Genomic DNA, 15,038 nt, shown 5'->3' with positions numbered 1-15,038 from the left:
TGCATTTATACAATTTCACAAAATTAATTAATTTACACACATATTAAAACTATTTAATTAATCATGCATTATGTCATCATGAGATCACTAGAAAATTTTACAACAACCAATGTAATTTTTTTTATATTACTAACTATAGAAATCGTTCTATATAAAAATTTTAAAATAATTAGAATAACCTATTCTGATATTCTTTTTTCACTCTTATGCTTATTTCTTTAATTGATTGAAAAATATTGTAATGTGTACCTTGGAAGACATATTGTTGTACACGATAAAAAAAAATGGAGATTATGTGTAATTCCAAGAAATTGTAGAAGTAGCAGTGTAATTTATTTAAATAATTGTTACAAAATTAATAATTTTATCATATATATTAATTTATAATTAGATGAAAAATGTAAATATATATTAATGTATTTTAATTAAATTCAAAATTTATATAATAATTTATGTTAATATTAACTTAAATTAATTCAGTTACACATTTATTTATATAGTAGTTTTCTCTTATCACTTTTCAGATTATGTTTAAAAATTTGAAATTTAATTATTGACTAAAAAACATTTGATAAACTTATTAAATCATAATTATTTGATAAAAATATATGTTAAACTATCTGAAAAATATGAAACAACAAAAATTGACATATTTATCTAATATTTTTATATTTTAATTTGATTTTCTTGATAAAAATATATTTTGAAGTATTTATAATTTTAGTTTTAAATTAATTTTAAACACATGCAGTTTTTTATTTATATAATATCTAAAAAATTAATAAAAATAAAATAGACTTATTATATATTATTATTAATATCATATATAATAAAAAAGTATAATGAGAAATCCTGTCATATGTAAAAAAAAAAGTAAAAATAATAAAATTTTACGTTAAATAAAAAAGACTAAAAAGAAAATATAATAATTGTTCAAGGAAAAAAAATATAAATAGTCAAAACTATTAAAAAACTTATTTATCAAATAGTTAAACAAATTATTCAACTAATAAAAAAATTTAAAACTAACTAAAATATATTGCCAAACATATCTATGCTTTTCAAACATTCATTTAAAATTAAATAATCAAGTTTAACATAATGCATTATATGTGTAAATTAAGCTTAAATATGTTTTTGGTCTTAATCAAATTTGATCCTGGTAAAAAAAATTGTTTATTTTTAAATTGTTTATTTTTAGTTCATGTAAGTTTATACTTTTTTAATTTTTATCTCTGTAAAATATTTGAGTAAATTACACTTATATCTCTTGTGTTGTTTCCAAATTGCACCTCACACCTTTCATTTTTTGCACTCTACAAAAAACTTCTTAATTGCTTAGTTCACATTACACCCAAACTCTCTCCCTCCTAAACATCGTTTAATAATTTGACAGTAAGTAGACACATGTTGGTCACATGATTTCTAATGAAAATTTATGTCTAAAATACTCTCATCTTTTTTCTCCCACTTGAACCCCATGTATTTTTTTCAAATTATACTCGACATTCCTATTTTTTGCACCTTATAAAATATCTCTTAATTGTTTAACTCACATTACACCCAAACCCCCTCCCTCTTAAACATTGTTTAATAATCTAACAAAAAGTAAGCACATACTGGTTACATGACTTTTAATGAAAATTGAATGAAAATTGATATCTAAAATATCTTCATAGCCTTCCTCTTAACTCCATAAAAGATATGACACCATTTTAAACCTGAAAATATTTTAACATTCTTCCTTCTTTTTCTTTTTTCTCTAATTGGACATGAACTTACCTTATTGGTACGCATGTGTTAACACTTTTCCTCCTCCTCCTCCTCCTTCTTCTTCTTCTTTTTAGTTCAATTTTTTTGTGCGTGTTGTGCCATTTTATTGTTGCGTTTTTGTTGGACGTGAGCTCAAGCAATGCCTATTGATTAAATATGGTATTTTGCTTCAAATTTTATTGTTTTGTTCTTGCATTTATGTTTTTAACTCGTTTCTTTGAAATATTTATTTTGTGTGACTAGGTGTTTGATATAATATCTCAATCAAGAGCTGCATCTTCTCCAAGTGTCACCAACAATGAAGTAAGAATATCTTAGGATAATTTTATTCAGAGGGTCAATTGTTAATTTGTTATTGAGTATTTATCAAATATCTTAGGACAATTTTATCTGCTCACATATTTTAATTGACTTTAGTTAATGACGTTAACAAAAGGGGGTAAAGTAATGTAAATAAAGATAAAGGTATCAGGTGCAATTTGAGAAAAATACGGAAGGTGCGAGTGTAACCAAGATGTTAGGACAATTTCGTTTGTTTGCATATTTTAATTGGCTTCAGTTAACGACGTTAACATAAGGGATAAAAGTAATGTAAAAAAAAAGGTATCAAGTGTAATTTGGAAAAAATACAAGGATATGAGTGTAATTTACTCAAAATATTTTGCTTAATTTTAGTCCTATAAGTTTGTGTTTTTTCAATTTTGATGCTTGTAATGCAAACTTATGGAATTATAAATAAAAATTGGATTATTAAAGAGACTAAATTAAAAAAAATACAAACTTACAATGACTAAAATTGAACAAAGAACATATGACAATCAAAATTGAAAAATACCAACTTACAAGGACTAAAATCAAAGAGTTTAAAACATGCCGTATAAGTTACTAAAATAGAACCCTGTCTATTTTGTAATCTTTCTTGTAAAAGAATGTAGTATTAAGTTATTTCGATATGATTATAGACTGGAGTCAGACTATTTTTTTTTTTTGAAAAATAAGTTATGCGATAATTTTGCTTAGTTATCCAATTGCATATTATCATTAAACTTATTACATGAACATTAAACTGATAATTTTTATTTTTTATTTAATTTTTAAAATAATTATAAGAATCCCAAGATCGCTGTCAGAAAAAAAATCTCAAGATCAAATAAAACTACAATTTAAAAAAAATCAAATCACTCTGAGTTAACGGATAATAATTTACATTTATGTTATTTAATTCACTCATTTAATAAACCATTTACTTATAATTAGCAAATATGTATAGTGTACTATATATATATTAAATAAAAATGGCTTAAATATAAGAAAAATGATTGAAAAATACATGTATGTAATGAAGTTTTAGGACAAAATCATTAAAAATATGTAATATTAAGATTTTCGGTAACCTTAAAAAAGATTTTTTTTTAAAAAAAATTAAGTATTATTTTTAAAATTTTAAGAACTTTTAGAAAGCATAAAAAAATTAATAAAAAATAAAGAAATAAGTACTAACATAAAAACAAAAACACACATTACAAAAAAAACTAATTCTATTAATGAGAAATATTATATTACATCAAATATTTGTTCAGTTCGTAAGGAAGGAAAAAAAACTTATATATCAAAAGAACATAAATTCGATTTCACCGACTTATTTAGGAACTTTAAAGTTTATCATAATCCTCCTGAATCTCCCATGAACGTGAGCCATCCATATTCGACTCACTTAAACTTTTTAATGTAAAAAAGTATTTCTTTCAAAATTTTAAAGGAAAAATTGCCTCCTTTAAATAAAAAAAATATTATTACATTAAAAAATAATAAATACATGAGGCAACAAAGAGATAGTGAGAGTGACACAGTAGTAGTACTGCACCTGTCCTCGCTAAAACCCCAAAGTAAGCCCCAATCCAACCCTAATAAAACTCCTTCCCTTTGCCCATTCTATCAAATTTTCCCTCTCTCTCTCAAATTTTCTCTCCCTCAAAAAACCCTTCACTCCTTTCCCTCTCTTTTCTAATTTTTTTTTTAGATTCACCCAAAACCCGACAACCCACACATGGGGAAGTACATGAAGAAGTCCAAAATCGCCGGTGACGTCGCCGCCGTGATCATGGAGGCTCCGCCGCCGCACTCCCACCTCGGCGTCCGCACCCGCGCCAAGACTCTCGCCCTCCAGAATACCTCCCCGGACTCCTCCGCCTACCTCCAGCTCCGCAGCCGCCGCCTCCTCAAGCTCCCCCCTACCCCGCCGGAAAATCCCCGCCGCTCCGCCGCCGAAACCGCCGCCAATTCCCGCCTCGCCAAAACGACGTCGTCCCGTAACGCCGAAAAGTTCGCATCTTTCGATGACGACAACAATACCGAATGCTCTTTCGGCGAAAATTTCTTAGACGCCGAACCCAGGGAGGAAAGGTATATATAATTATAAATAATTATTCCCTTTCTTCAATTTCTCTGTTTTTCAATCATTTTTCTTGTGTTTTTATTCCTTTCTCCCTTTGTGTCTCTGTTTCTCTTGTTTATTTATTTATTTATTTATTTTGTTTAAATTAGCCATTTTATGGGGTTATTTGCCGGTTATTTAGGGCTCTACTGTAAGTTCTTGCTGTTTTTCCTTGCTTCATGCATGTGTGTATTTTTTGTTGGATTTGATGTATTTTTAATTCCTTCTAATTGTGCAATTTTTATTTTTAGTCCCTATCAAATAAATTCTCATTCTTTTCTCTTGTTTATGAAATGGGTCATATGTGGTTTTTTGTCTTTCTCAAAAAATTGTTTCGTTTTGGTCTCTTTTATGAAAATAAAAATCACATGATGACATATTTTCGTGAAAGACGGGGGCAAAAGACCTTTTATTTGTGAGGGGCTAAAAGTGAATATTGAATAAAATTTTAGTCAACTTTTTGTTGTTGTTACAGGTAAGTGTTTACCGTGATTTTGAGAATTCTCACAAGTTTTTTATGTTCTTTTATTTTGTATTATTTAATTTTTAGTTTCAGAATTTTCTTCTGTTTATGCGTTTTCATTTTCTTGTGATTGTTTGTGTTTTGCTAAAATTGTTGCATTTTTCAGTGGAGTGACAGCCATGTAAGTTTGTGGAAGGAAAGGGTTTTGATATTCTCTCTTGAAAGTCACCGCTCATTTGATTCTCATGCCTTTTTCTATTGTTGGTGTCATTACTAACCGTTGTTGTTGAACCTCGTGAGGTTTTAGTCCCTTGACTTTTTGGTTATTATGTGTTTTAACTTTCATGTGATTTGTGTTGATTTTTCACTCTGTCAAATCCGTGTACTGTGATAAAAGCTCTGTTAGTACAAAGGGTTGCTCAGATTTGTGACTTGTGTGTGACTTGTGATAGGTTCTGCACCTTGCATGCCCTCAGGATAGTTATTTACTGCAATTTGTATTTTTCTGTGGTATTAATGTTTGCATGTCAGACACATACTCTATAAATTTGTTCTTAGAAATCCTATTTGCTGTAATTATCATTTTACATAAATGGGTTATAACCAATACTGTAGAGAGTTGATGTTTTTTCAAGTAAATAGAACCAACTAAATGTTAAACAAGTTTTGTAACTTGGTTCAAAAAAAGGAAGAACATCTCCAAGTCCAAATTGAATGAATTGATGTGCATTAATTGTCTCTCTGGAGATCCAGTAGTTGACAAATTGTGTGATTTGACAATTTTCATTCAGTTATAATTCGCGGCCCTTTGTCATTTCAAGTTCATTTCTCTCAAATTTTGATGAACTTAAAATCTTAGTATTTAGAAATGTTTTTGTCATGAATCCAAAATGCATTTACCCTTGATTGTCCTTGTTTACTTTTGATCTGCAAGACACCTGCATGACCCTGAAGCTTAGCACTCCGTAAATGGTCAAGTTGAAAAAAAAATGGATTTTAGTAATAGGAGCAGCCATAACTCTTATGACTCGTGTTAGCAACGAGGTGTCACGTACATGGGGCCTAGTTTGCAGATTGATGTTTTTTTTGGATTCCTATTTGGGTTTGCGGTGAAGTGAGAAAGATTTGGCCGTCTCTTTCTTTGTATTTTTTTAGTGCATGAGCCCACTGAGTCAGAACTTGTCCCATTAAATGCCAGTTACTTTTTTATAGTAGCAAAATTTGTCTTTAGTTCCACACTGAGCTGTAGTAGGAGATTGTGGGAGGAAAAAAATGAGCTGTTTCTTCTCACTTATTTTGCTGTCAGCGGTTAGCATGCAACTTCTGGTGTAGAAACTTTTCATACCAAGTCAGCATTTTTTGTATTTATATATGACTGCTATTTTTTTCTTTTTATAATTTCTATAAGCTTCTATCTTCATTAAAATTTTGTTGTGTTTTAATAACAGGAGCACCAGGGAAAGCACCCCTTGTAGTTTTATAAGGGACTCAAATGCCATTCATACCCCTGGTTCAACCACAAGGCCAAGGACTCGCCAAATAATCCATGAGCACATCCAAAGAAACATTCCAACGGCTTATGAGATGGAGGAGTTCTTTGCTTATGCCGAGAAGCAGCAACAAACAATATTTATGGACAAGTGTGTATACTCTTATATTCCACAAGTCCTTTTTTTTGTTTCTAACATATGGGTATTTGTATTTAGATTTCTTCCTCATTTATTAATGTAATTATGTAACGTGCTTATGTCTAAACTGTCTGTATTATGCAGGTACAATTTCGACATTGTCAATGAAGTACCTCTGCCTGGACGGTACGAGTGGGTCCCAGTACTCCACTAGGAGTGTCATATGGTGATAATATGGGATTTCAAGAGCCATTAGACTTGTATTTTAATTTTAACAACTAGAAGAAGCTTTGACTAACCATTTAGATTGCTTGAGGCTCTTGTTTAACAAGCTACAAGGGAAAGGATCTGTTTAGAAATTTCCAATATCCGATTAGTAGTTTAGTAGTGTCTTTCTGATCTGTAGGGTGTAGGGGGGGTATATGGTATATCTAGTTTCTAAGTCATCTTTAATGTAATTTCATTACCTTCTGTTTATATAATTCAGCGGGGATTAGACATGATGTTCTTGTAGAGAGGTAGTACTCATCCATCTTAGTTCTTCATGCTGGAAATTTGGCTTACTGAAGTTTTAACCTTGGGGACCATCTTAATGAATGTCTTAATGTCAGCGAAGGGATTCAAACTTTTAAGATGCCTGACAATCAGAATGTGTTTGATTAAGCGGTTAAAGTCACGTTCATTGGACAAACCCGCCTTCCAAAGCCCCAAAGCTAAAGGAATGTGATGGCGTTACGGAAAAGAGAAAACATAAAGGTTAATATATTTCGGTTATCTAATTTTCATATACTAATGTTAAAAAAAACATTGTATTGTCAATCAATCATAAACATGACTTTGGTGATTCTGTAAATTTATTTTTATCATATTTCTGACTTTGGTGATTCTGTAAATTTATTTTTATCATATTTCTGACTTTGGTGATTCTGTAAATTTATTTTTATCATATTTCTTTAAATGACAAATTATTTTTTAATTGATAACAGATATACTAATTTCTTGATGCTTTGATTTTGATAGATTAAAAAAAATAACAGCGATTAAAATGAAGTTGAAGGAAGGATTCCAAAGCCTTTTTCTAAACTTGTTGAGTTTTGACTATGATGTCGACGTAGACATTGCTGCGACACTTATCGCCATAGTCATGTTCTAGTCTTTGAAGTTTTGCTGAGTTAAAATGCCGAAAAATTTCTGTCACACTTAGGTTATCAAATACGTTAAAATATTCATGATACGAACCACAAAAGCAAAACTGAAAATTAAATAACTAATGGATAGTAGCAAAATGAATCTTGCATAAACGTTTTATTTTCAGAATATCCTTAGGATCTGTTAATTCACATTGGATACTTGTCACATTTGGTTTTTTAAATCGTTCTCAAATACCAAACAAATATTAACACCACAATCGTTGTCGATTAGTTGAAGTCTCACTTTGCCCCATCAAATGAGTGAGCCAGGTAATTTTGTAGGTCTGTACAAGATTACATATTTTCTAATTGTCATACTAATGTTACAACCAACCATCTCTTGTATATTATCGAATTCTCACCACTAGGTCAATCGAGTCAGATATGTAAGATTACATCTAATAATAAAAAGTGTAAAAAGAAAATATCAGAATATTTTATCAACATTTTTTTTTTGTTAAAATGCTTTAATATCCGACCTAAAAAATTCTCTAGTATCCATTTTGTCCCTATCAATCCAACTTTTTCCATTTGTTCCTGACTAAAGTAAAAAAAAAAAAAAAAAAATAGTCTCACATTGATGACCATTGCTAGAATTTGATATCTTCTAAAAAAGAAAATTAATTAGAGCTTCATTTTCATTCATTGTTAAAAAAGAAAAACAAAAAAACTATGTTGTCAACCGATTAAGTATTATCATGAGCATCACTTTTTAAAGTAATTATTATAAAAGTCAATAATCTTATCAAACATGATATAGTTTCAATGTATTTAAATTAAATCCAATGAATTTTATAAAATAAAATCCAAATGCCTCAAATGGAATTGATCAATATTTGAAAAACATTGGCTTTCTTTCCTCCAGGCTAAACATACTAATGACTTGGATTTAATGAATACCCTTACTCAATGAATCAACTTAATAAGGACCTATTTGTTTCCCTACTTCTGTTGTATCAGATCAGGACAGGATATTTGTTGGTCAATTTTGGGGGAGTTATTCAAGCAGGCAAGAACTATACTGCAGTTTAGCTTAGCTTACCAACTGAGGTGACTAATTTAACTCTTCAAACTTCCTTAAGATGCTGTGTCAATGCTCACCCTCGCCAATGGGATAAGTGGGTTTCTTGGGCCTAATTTTAGTTTGCACTAATTATAATGCTTCAAGGCAAATGCCACCTTCAAGGCTTTGACCAGTGGCTTACAAATCAGTTTTGAACAACACTTAGATACAATTCCTTATGTGCTGCCGTAATCCTTTAATACATGCCTTTATTAAGCAAATTACTAAGGTGAAATTCTAATTCTGATTTGGGAAAAAACACCAACACATAAGAAACTGCATCTAACTTTTGGTCTATTGGTTTACCCTCATATTCATCCTATTTTCAATGTTTTTCAACTTAGTAGAGCCACTAGGGCAACTATTCCATGCCGAATGTTTTGTTGGAAGAGTTAGAATGGCAACCTCAACCAGCATAGGTGTTGGCTGCTAGGAAGCTTTTTGAATGAAGCAATAGGGGTATATTATTGGGGAAGGGTTGAAGCATTTTGTTCAATACAGAATCTCCATTGTTATTTTCCAATCATTGTTTCTGTTTTACTGTGCTGAGAGGGTTTCCTCTGGAGAGAGGAGCTAAGTTTCCCCACCCTTAAGATCATAAATTCAAAAACTTCTCAAAATGTATTATTTAAGTTATAGGGTGTGAAGGAGAGGGGTGCTAGAATTTTTTATAGTTTAAAAAAATTATAAAAAAAATAACTGGGGGTGAACATGGGACCAGTGGTCCACCTTGTTCCCTCTGCCGCTGGCAGACACCTTCAACACAGTCCATCCACAAATTTGTTAACACTAGCAGTGAATTTCTGAAGCTGCATTATTCAACCAAAAGGTTAAAAATATGCCATACACCAATAAACAACATAAAGGATGATTACAATATTTTGTTATGCAATATGTGATCTGAGTCTACTATATTAGGACCCGTGAGACCTATAGCAAACCACATATTAAAACACTGATAGTAAACATAGATAATATAAAAAATGTCTTATTAGGTTAATTTATACAATTATGTGTAAACAGTATTCAGTGCAATAATATTGTCACAACTTTAGGAAGAAAAATATCAGATCATTTTTAACAATTTTCTACAAAGCTCAATATGAGGAATTCCTCTAATGAATCAGTTGATCAGCAAAGCAAAAAAAAAAAAAAAAACTTATTTCATGCCCTAGGCAACTACAATGTTAAAGAGAAGAGAGGTGATATTGATGGAAGTAAACTAGACAACCTGACCATCATAAGGATTATCTTACTGTAAGCTACTTGGAAGACTTATCAGAAGATGTAGAACCCTTTTCAACTACTTTGGTATCAGAAGATGCAGAACCCTTTCCAATAGCTTTGGTATCAGAAGATGTAGAACCCTTTTCAACCACTTTGGTAGAACTAGAAGATTCTTCAGCTTCAACGTGCTTACGTAGTCTTTCTTGGAGAGTTTTTACTCTGTCCTCTGTCTTGCGAAGCTTTCTCCATCTATAGGTAGTCCAGAGAGCAAAGCCACCATATACAACAATATAAGAAGCCCAAACATAAGGGTATGTTTCTGCATGCTCTTTGACTTTTAGATATTGTTTTTCCAATGAATCTTTAAAGCCCATAGCAGTGCTGGCTGCTTGATCCTCCTCACTTTTCTGGATGGATGGTGTGGAACTTGTTACTTGCTGGTTTTCTTTTGGCAGATTTGCCATGTCCTCTGCTCGTACAGTTCCAGATATCAATTATTTAAAGAAACTGCACAAACATTTGACATTTTAAGTATCACATATTCGAGAAGACAGATGAAGAATGTAGCACCCCTATTGTCGACTTCTCGGCAGCTCCCACATTACGACATTTCACACAGTATATACAAGCAAAAGGAGAAAAGATTTTATTTTGCACTTGCTAATCAAGATTCAACTCCTACAAGAACATCTAAACCACATACAAAGGCACATCCAATATGTATTATATTTAATTCAGAATAAAGATGTCCTAAATTTCAATTTGCTCATTCATGAACAAATGGTGGATGCAAGTAAATTTTGAGTAGTGTAACTACATAGAAGTTTAACATATGATTCATGATGAGGGAAACCACCTTACCGATGTGATAGCTGGCCTTCAACCATTGAAAGCATGATCAAAAATATATTATACAAATCAACAAAAAGCAAGCCACCAATATTGTCAACATTGAAATCCTACCAAGGATTGGGAAGGGGGTGGAAGATTGTAAATAGTAGGATTGTAACTCAGATTGTCAGATCTTACTGAAAATGAGAAATTATAATTATTTTGAAATGCATACAAAATAACATAGATAATAAAAATAACTAATTTTTTTGGTGAATAAAAACAACGTATAAATAACAACCATTTAACTAAACTAGTAAACTTAAATTGAAATTTCATACCCTTAAGTTCACATATAAGTCATAATATGAACTGAAAGTACTAAAACATAGAGACTAGAGAGTGGAGTAGAGACAAGAAAATGACAAAATTAGAACACAAGGCAGAGATGAAAGTGGCTGAATTCAGAAGTATAGAACCCAAGGAAGAGACCAGATTGCAGTTGCAGATAGCCAAAATCAGAACACAAGGCAGAGATGCAGATGGCCAAACAGCCCGAACCCAAGGCAGAGAGATCAGAATGTGAGTGGCCGAAGTCACAATGCACAAAAAAGAAGGAAGAGAGTAGAGAGAGAGCCAAAGTCCACAATGCACAAACACAAGGCAGAGGAGTAGAGAGAGAACAAGGAGTGGGAGAGATTTGAGAGTGGGAAGAGGGAGAGACAGAGAGTAGGACACAAACAAGGGAATCATAAGATTATCAGGTTGCTAAACCCAACCTGCACAACCCATCTGCATAAGCCAAAATTGGCTTGTAAAAAATCTCTAATCCCAAGATCCTATGAGCAAGATGGTGATTCACTCCTATCACACCAATTTACAATCACAACTCCGTTTCAGCTTGGATCTTAAAGATCGTGCGATATTATGATCTTACTCGCAATTTTGACAGCATTGCAATACATAGCTGAATACAAACATTTCTTTCCACCCCACACATGGTGAAAAAAAGTAAAATGTCTCGAGAAAAAAAAAATAGTCTTATTTGACCACTATGCATTGCTGACATAATTGTATACTCCTAAGTCTTAAAATTTCTCAACCAATCACTTAACAAAAGAGGAAAAAAAAGACTGAAAAGCATGAATAATCTTATTTATATGATTAGGTTCAGCAATCAAAAAGGCAACATGGCATCTCAAGAATTGAATGGGACCAAAGATTGTACATTTTTCTTGAGTTTGGGTAGGGATCGACACACAATAGCACATTAACGTGTTTGGAAACACATTCTGTAGTGAATAAATCACATCCATTGAGAGGATGACATAAAACTACAATAGGAAGCTTTCGGATGAACATGAAAAACCACGTTGCTGATCCATAACCAAACACTCACTAAGAGGACCAGTAATAAAGAAAGACAAAAAGGGAAGAGCAGTGGCAGAAAAATGCAACTGGGCAAAGAGGAGTTCAAGGGAGAAGAACCTGAGAAGTTGAGTTCCACTGTTGCAATGAAAGGGGGTGAGAGAGAGTAGTTTCAATGCCTAGGGTTTCATCCTCTTTGGGCTGAGACACATACTTAACCTAATATAATCCACACAAGAAATGACTGTGGCATCTGATGGTGGTCAATAAGCAGAGGGAAGATGGCACAAAGTTAAGAGCAATAGGCATGGACATCAATTAGACATTTTTGTAATAAAATGAATAGAGACAAACAATGTAGAGGTGGATATGGGGCAGACCGGATTTTCTTAGGCTGGAGTCTGGCCTGCTTACCTATCATAAGGATAATAAGGGCGTTGCTAGGTGCACCCAGCATTATTGCTGGTGCACCCAGCACTTTTTAAAAATTCTAATTCTTTCCCTTCCTGATTTTTCTTTAAATTGGCACCGGTCATGTGTTTTCTTTTGCATTTAGAGCTTTGTTTTTTTCATTGCGGTGCGGTTTCTATCGTTGGTGGTGGTTTTTGCAAGTATTGAGAGAGGTAGCAGTTTGGTAAAGGTGAAACTCTTACTGGTGATGTTTTTATTTCGGCGGAGGTACACATTTTCTGGATTTTCAGGGTAACTGGTATTTTAGTAGATCTGTTAAATTCATAAATTGTAACATACTGAAGTAGTTCATCCGTATGATTTTTACGGATGAACTTCTTCTGTATTTAGTAATGCACACTTACGAAAGAAATTCTTCTGTATAACTCATACAGAAGAACTTCTTTTGTAAGCTTTTTACGAAAGAAGTTATTCCGTATGACTCATACGGAAGAAATTGTTCACAAAAAAGCTTACGAAAGAAGTTCTTCCGTAAGCTTTTTTGTTTTAATTTTTTTAGATTATTTTTAAATTTGTGAATAATTTATATTTAATAATATTATTAATATGTTATATTTTTTATTACATATTTTTGAAATTGTGGATAATTTCTTTATTACAAATTATTTATAATGTATGTAAAAGATTAAATAATTTAGGTATAATAATTGTATTTTGTTGTAGTAGTAAAATGTTAAATTAGTTGTTAGTTATAGTTTTAAATATTTTTATTGTTAACTAGGGTGCAAAATTTGTATTTATTTGAAGTATTTTTATGTTAAATTAGATGTTTCGTAAAATTTATTATTATTGTGTTTTTGTAGTCCGCATGGTGTAATTTGTTGTAGAAATTAAAAATTAGTTAGTTATTACAAATTAAATATAGTATAAGTCAAAATTGAAATTATATAGGTCCAAAATTTCTATTTAGTTTAAGTAAATTATTTAGTTATAAATTTTGAATGTAGTTGTATTAGTTGGTAATATGTATGTAGTTATTATTTTTTTTTATGATATTTATCAAATTATGATGTTAAGGGCTAAATAAAAAGCACTACGAGGGACTAATTTTAGTTTTGCTAATATGGTGTGCACTAAAAGATTATGTAGAGTTGTGTATGATGTATAATTTTTTGATTTGTTGTTAAGATGGACGAAGATCAATGGACATATGACAATACAATGTCTGAAGAAGTTAATATGGATTATGAAAATGAACAAGAATGTGGTGAGAATGAACCACATGTTGATTGTTTGGATACTTTTAATACTTCTCAGGTAATCATGTTCATTAGTTTGAGTCATTTGGTTGAATGTATGTTTTGTATAAAAAATAAATTGTCGGGGTTGCGTTGTAGGTCTTTGGTACCCGAGATGATGTTTTGCAGTGGGCTCAATCGGTTGTGTTGGATCAAGTGGCCTCAGAATAATTAAGAAGGGGGTGTTGAATTAAATATTAATGAACCTTTACTAATTAAAAATCTATCCTTCTTAATATTACCAAAAGTAAAAACAATAATTAAAGTGCACAACGGAAATTAAAAGAGTAGGCAAGAAGAAGACAAACACAAGAGATTTATACTGGTTCGACAATAACCCGTACCTACATCCAGTCCCCAAGCGACCTACGGTCCTTGAGATTTCTTTTCAACCTTGTAAAAATCCTTTTACAAGCAAAGATCCACAAGGGATGTACCCTTCCTTGTTCTCTTTGAACAACCTAGTGGATGTACCCTCCACTAGAACTGATCCACAAGAGATGTACCTTCTCTTGTTCTCAGTCACAACAACCCAAGTAGATGTACCCTCTATTTGTACCACAAAGGATGTACCCTCCAATGTGTTAAGACAAAGTTCTCAGACGGTTAGTCCTTCGAAACTTTGTGAAGGGGGAAACAAAAGAATTCTCAAGCGGTTAGTCCTTTGAAATCTTTTGTTTATGGGAAAAGGAAGAATCAAAAGAATTCTCAGACTGTGTCGTTTTGAATTCTTTAACAAGGGAGAAGGGAGACACAAAAGAATTCAGGCGGTTAGTCCTTCGTTCTTTTGGAAAAGGGAGAAGAGAGACACAAAAAGAATTCAGGCGGTTAGTCCTTGGCGAATTCTTTTTGGCAAAGGGAGAAGGGAATGAAAAAGATGAATAGCACACAAGTTTTTGAACAAAGAACTTTTCTTGGAAGAGAAAGTTTTGAACAAAAACTTTTTGAAAGATGAAACCAGAAAGTTCTAAAAGAAATGAAAGAAGATGTTGAAAGATAGATTGAAAGATAGAATGATTGAAATAGATGATTGATATATATTAATGTTTCATGCCAAGGTCACATATTTATAGTTTCTTGATGACTCAAGTCAAAACTTGTAACTCTTGGAAATTCCTTTAAAACTAATTACTTAAAAAGTTATGACTTTTGAAAGAATCTTCAGAAATAAGTCACTTGAAGAATTATGACTTTTGGAAATGAATTTTTCGAAAATAGTCACTGGTAATCGATTACCACAAAGGTGTAATCGATTACACATCAACAAATGTGACTCTTCATTTTGAATTTTGAAAATCTTAACGTTTTAAAACACTAGTAATCGATTACTACAATATGGTAATCGATTACTA

At 31.6% G+C, this 15,038-nt stretch overlaps 2 protein-coding genes across 3 annotated transcripts; one reads left to right on the top strand and one right to left on the bottom strand.

Moving 5' to 3' along the window:
* Positions 1-3,618: 3,618 nt before the first annotated feature.
* Positions 3,619-6,798, top strand: LOC100782379 (cyclin-dependent kinase inhibitor 4). The gene is made up of 3 exons (XM_006602463.4): positions 3,619-4,176; positions 6,119-6,310; positions 6,443-6,798. The coding sequence occupies exons 1-3, from the start codon at positions 3,821-3,823 to the stop codon at positions 6,510-6,512; spliced, it is 618 nt and encodes a 205-aa protein (XP_006602526.1). The 5' UTR covers positions 3,619-3,820; the 3' UTR covers positions 6,513-6,798.
* Positions 6,799-7,934: 1,136 nt separating this feature from the next.
* On the bottom strand, positions 7,935-12,355 carry LOC100527522 (uncharacterized). 2 transcript variants are annotated; one of them, XM_006601718.4, is made up of 2 exons: positions 10,640-12,355; positions 7,935-10,285 (listed from the first exon to the last, which is right to left on the bottom strand). In XM_006601718.4, exon 2 carries the CDS (start codon positions 10,240-10,242, stop codon positions 9,814-9,816), a length of 429 nt encoding a protein of 142 aa, XP_006601781.1. In that variant the 5' UTR covers positions 10,243-10,285; positions 10,640-12,355; the 3' UTR covers positions 7,935-9,813. The 2 variants fall into 2 exon arrangements, with proteins under 2 accessions (XP_006601781.1, NP_001237252.1); NM_001250323.2 differs by having other exon boundaries at positions 9,631-10,285; positions 12,098-12,170.
* Between the last annotated feature and the right edge of the window lie 2,683 nt (positions 12,356-15,038).

This window comes from Glycine max, chromosome 18 (genome assembly GCF_000004515.6).
Source record: "Glycine max cultivar Williams 82 chromosome 18, Glycine_max_v4.0, whole genome shotgun sequence".
Lineage (NCBI taxonomy): Eukaryota > Viridiplantae > Streptophyta > Magnoliopsida > Fabales > Fabaceae > Glycine > Glycine max.
This window is presented reverse-complemented; position numbering and strand designations above follow the sequence as displayed.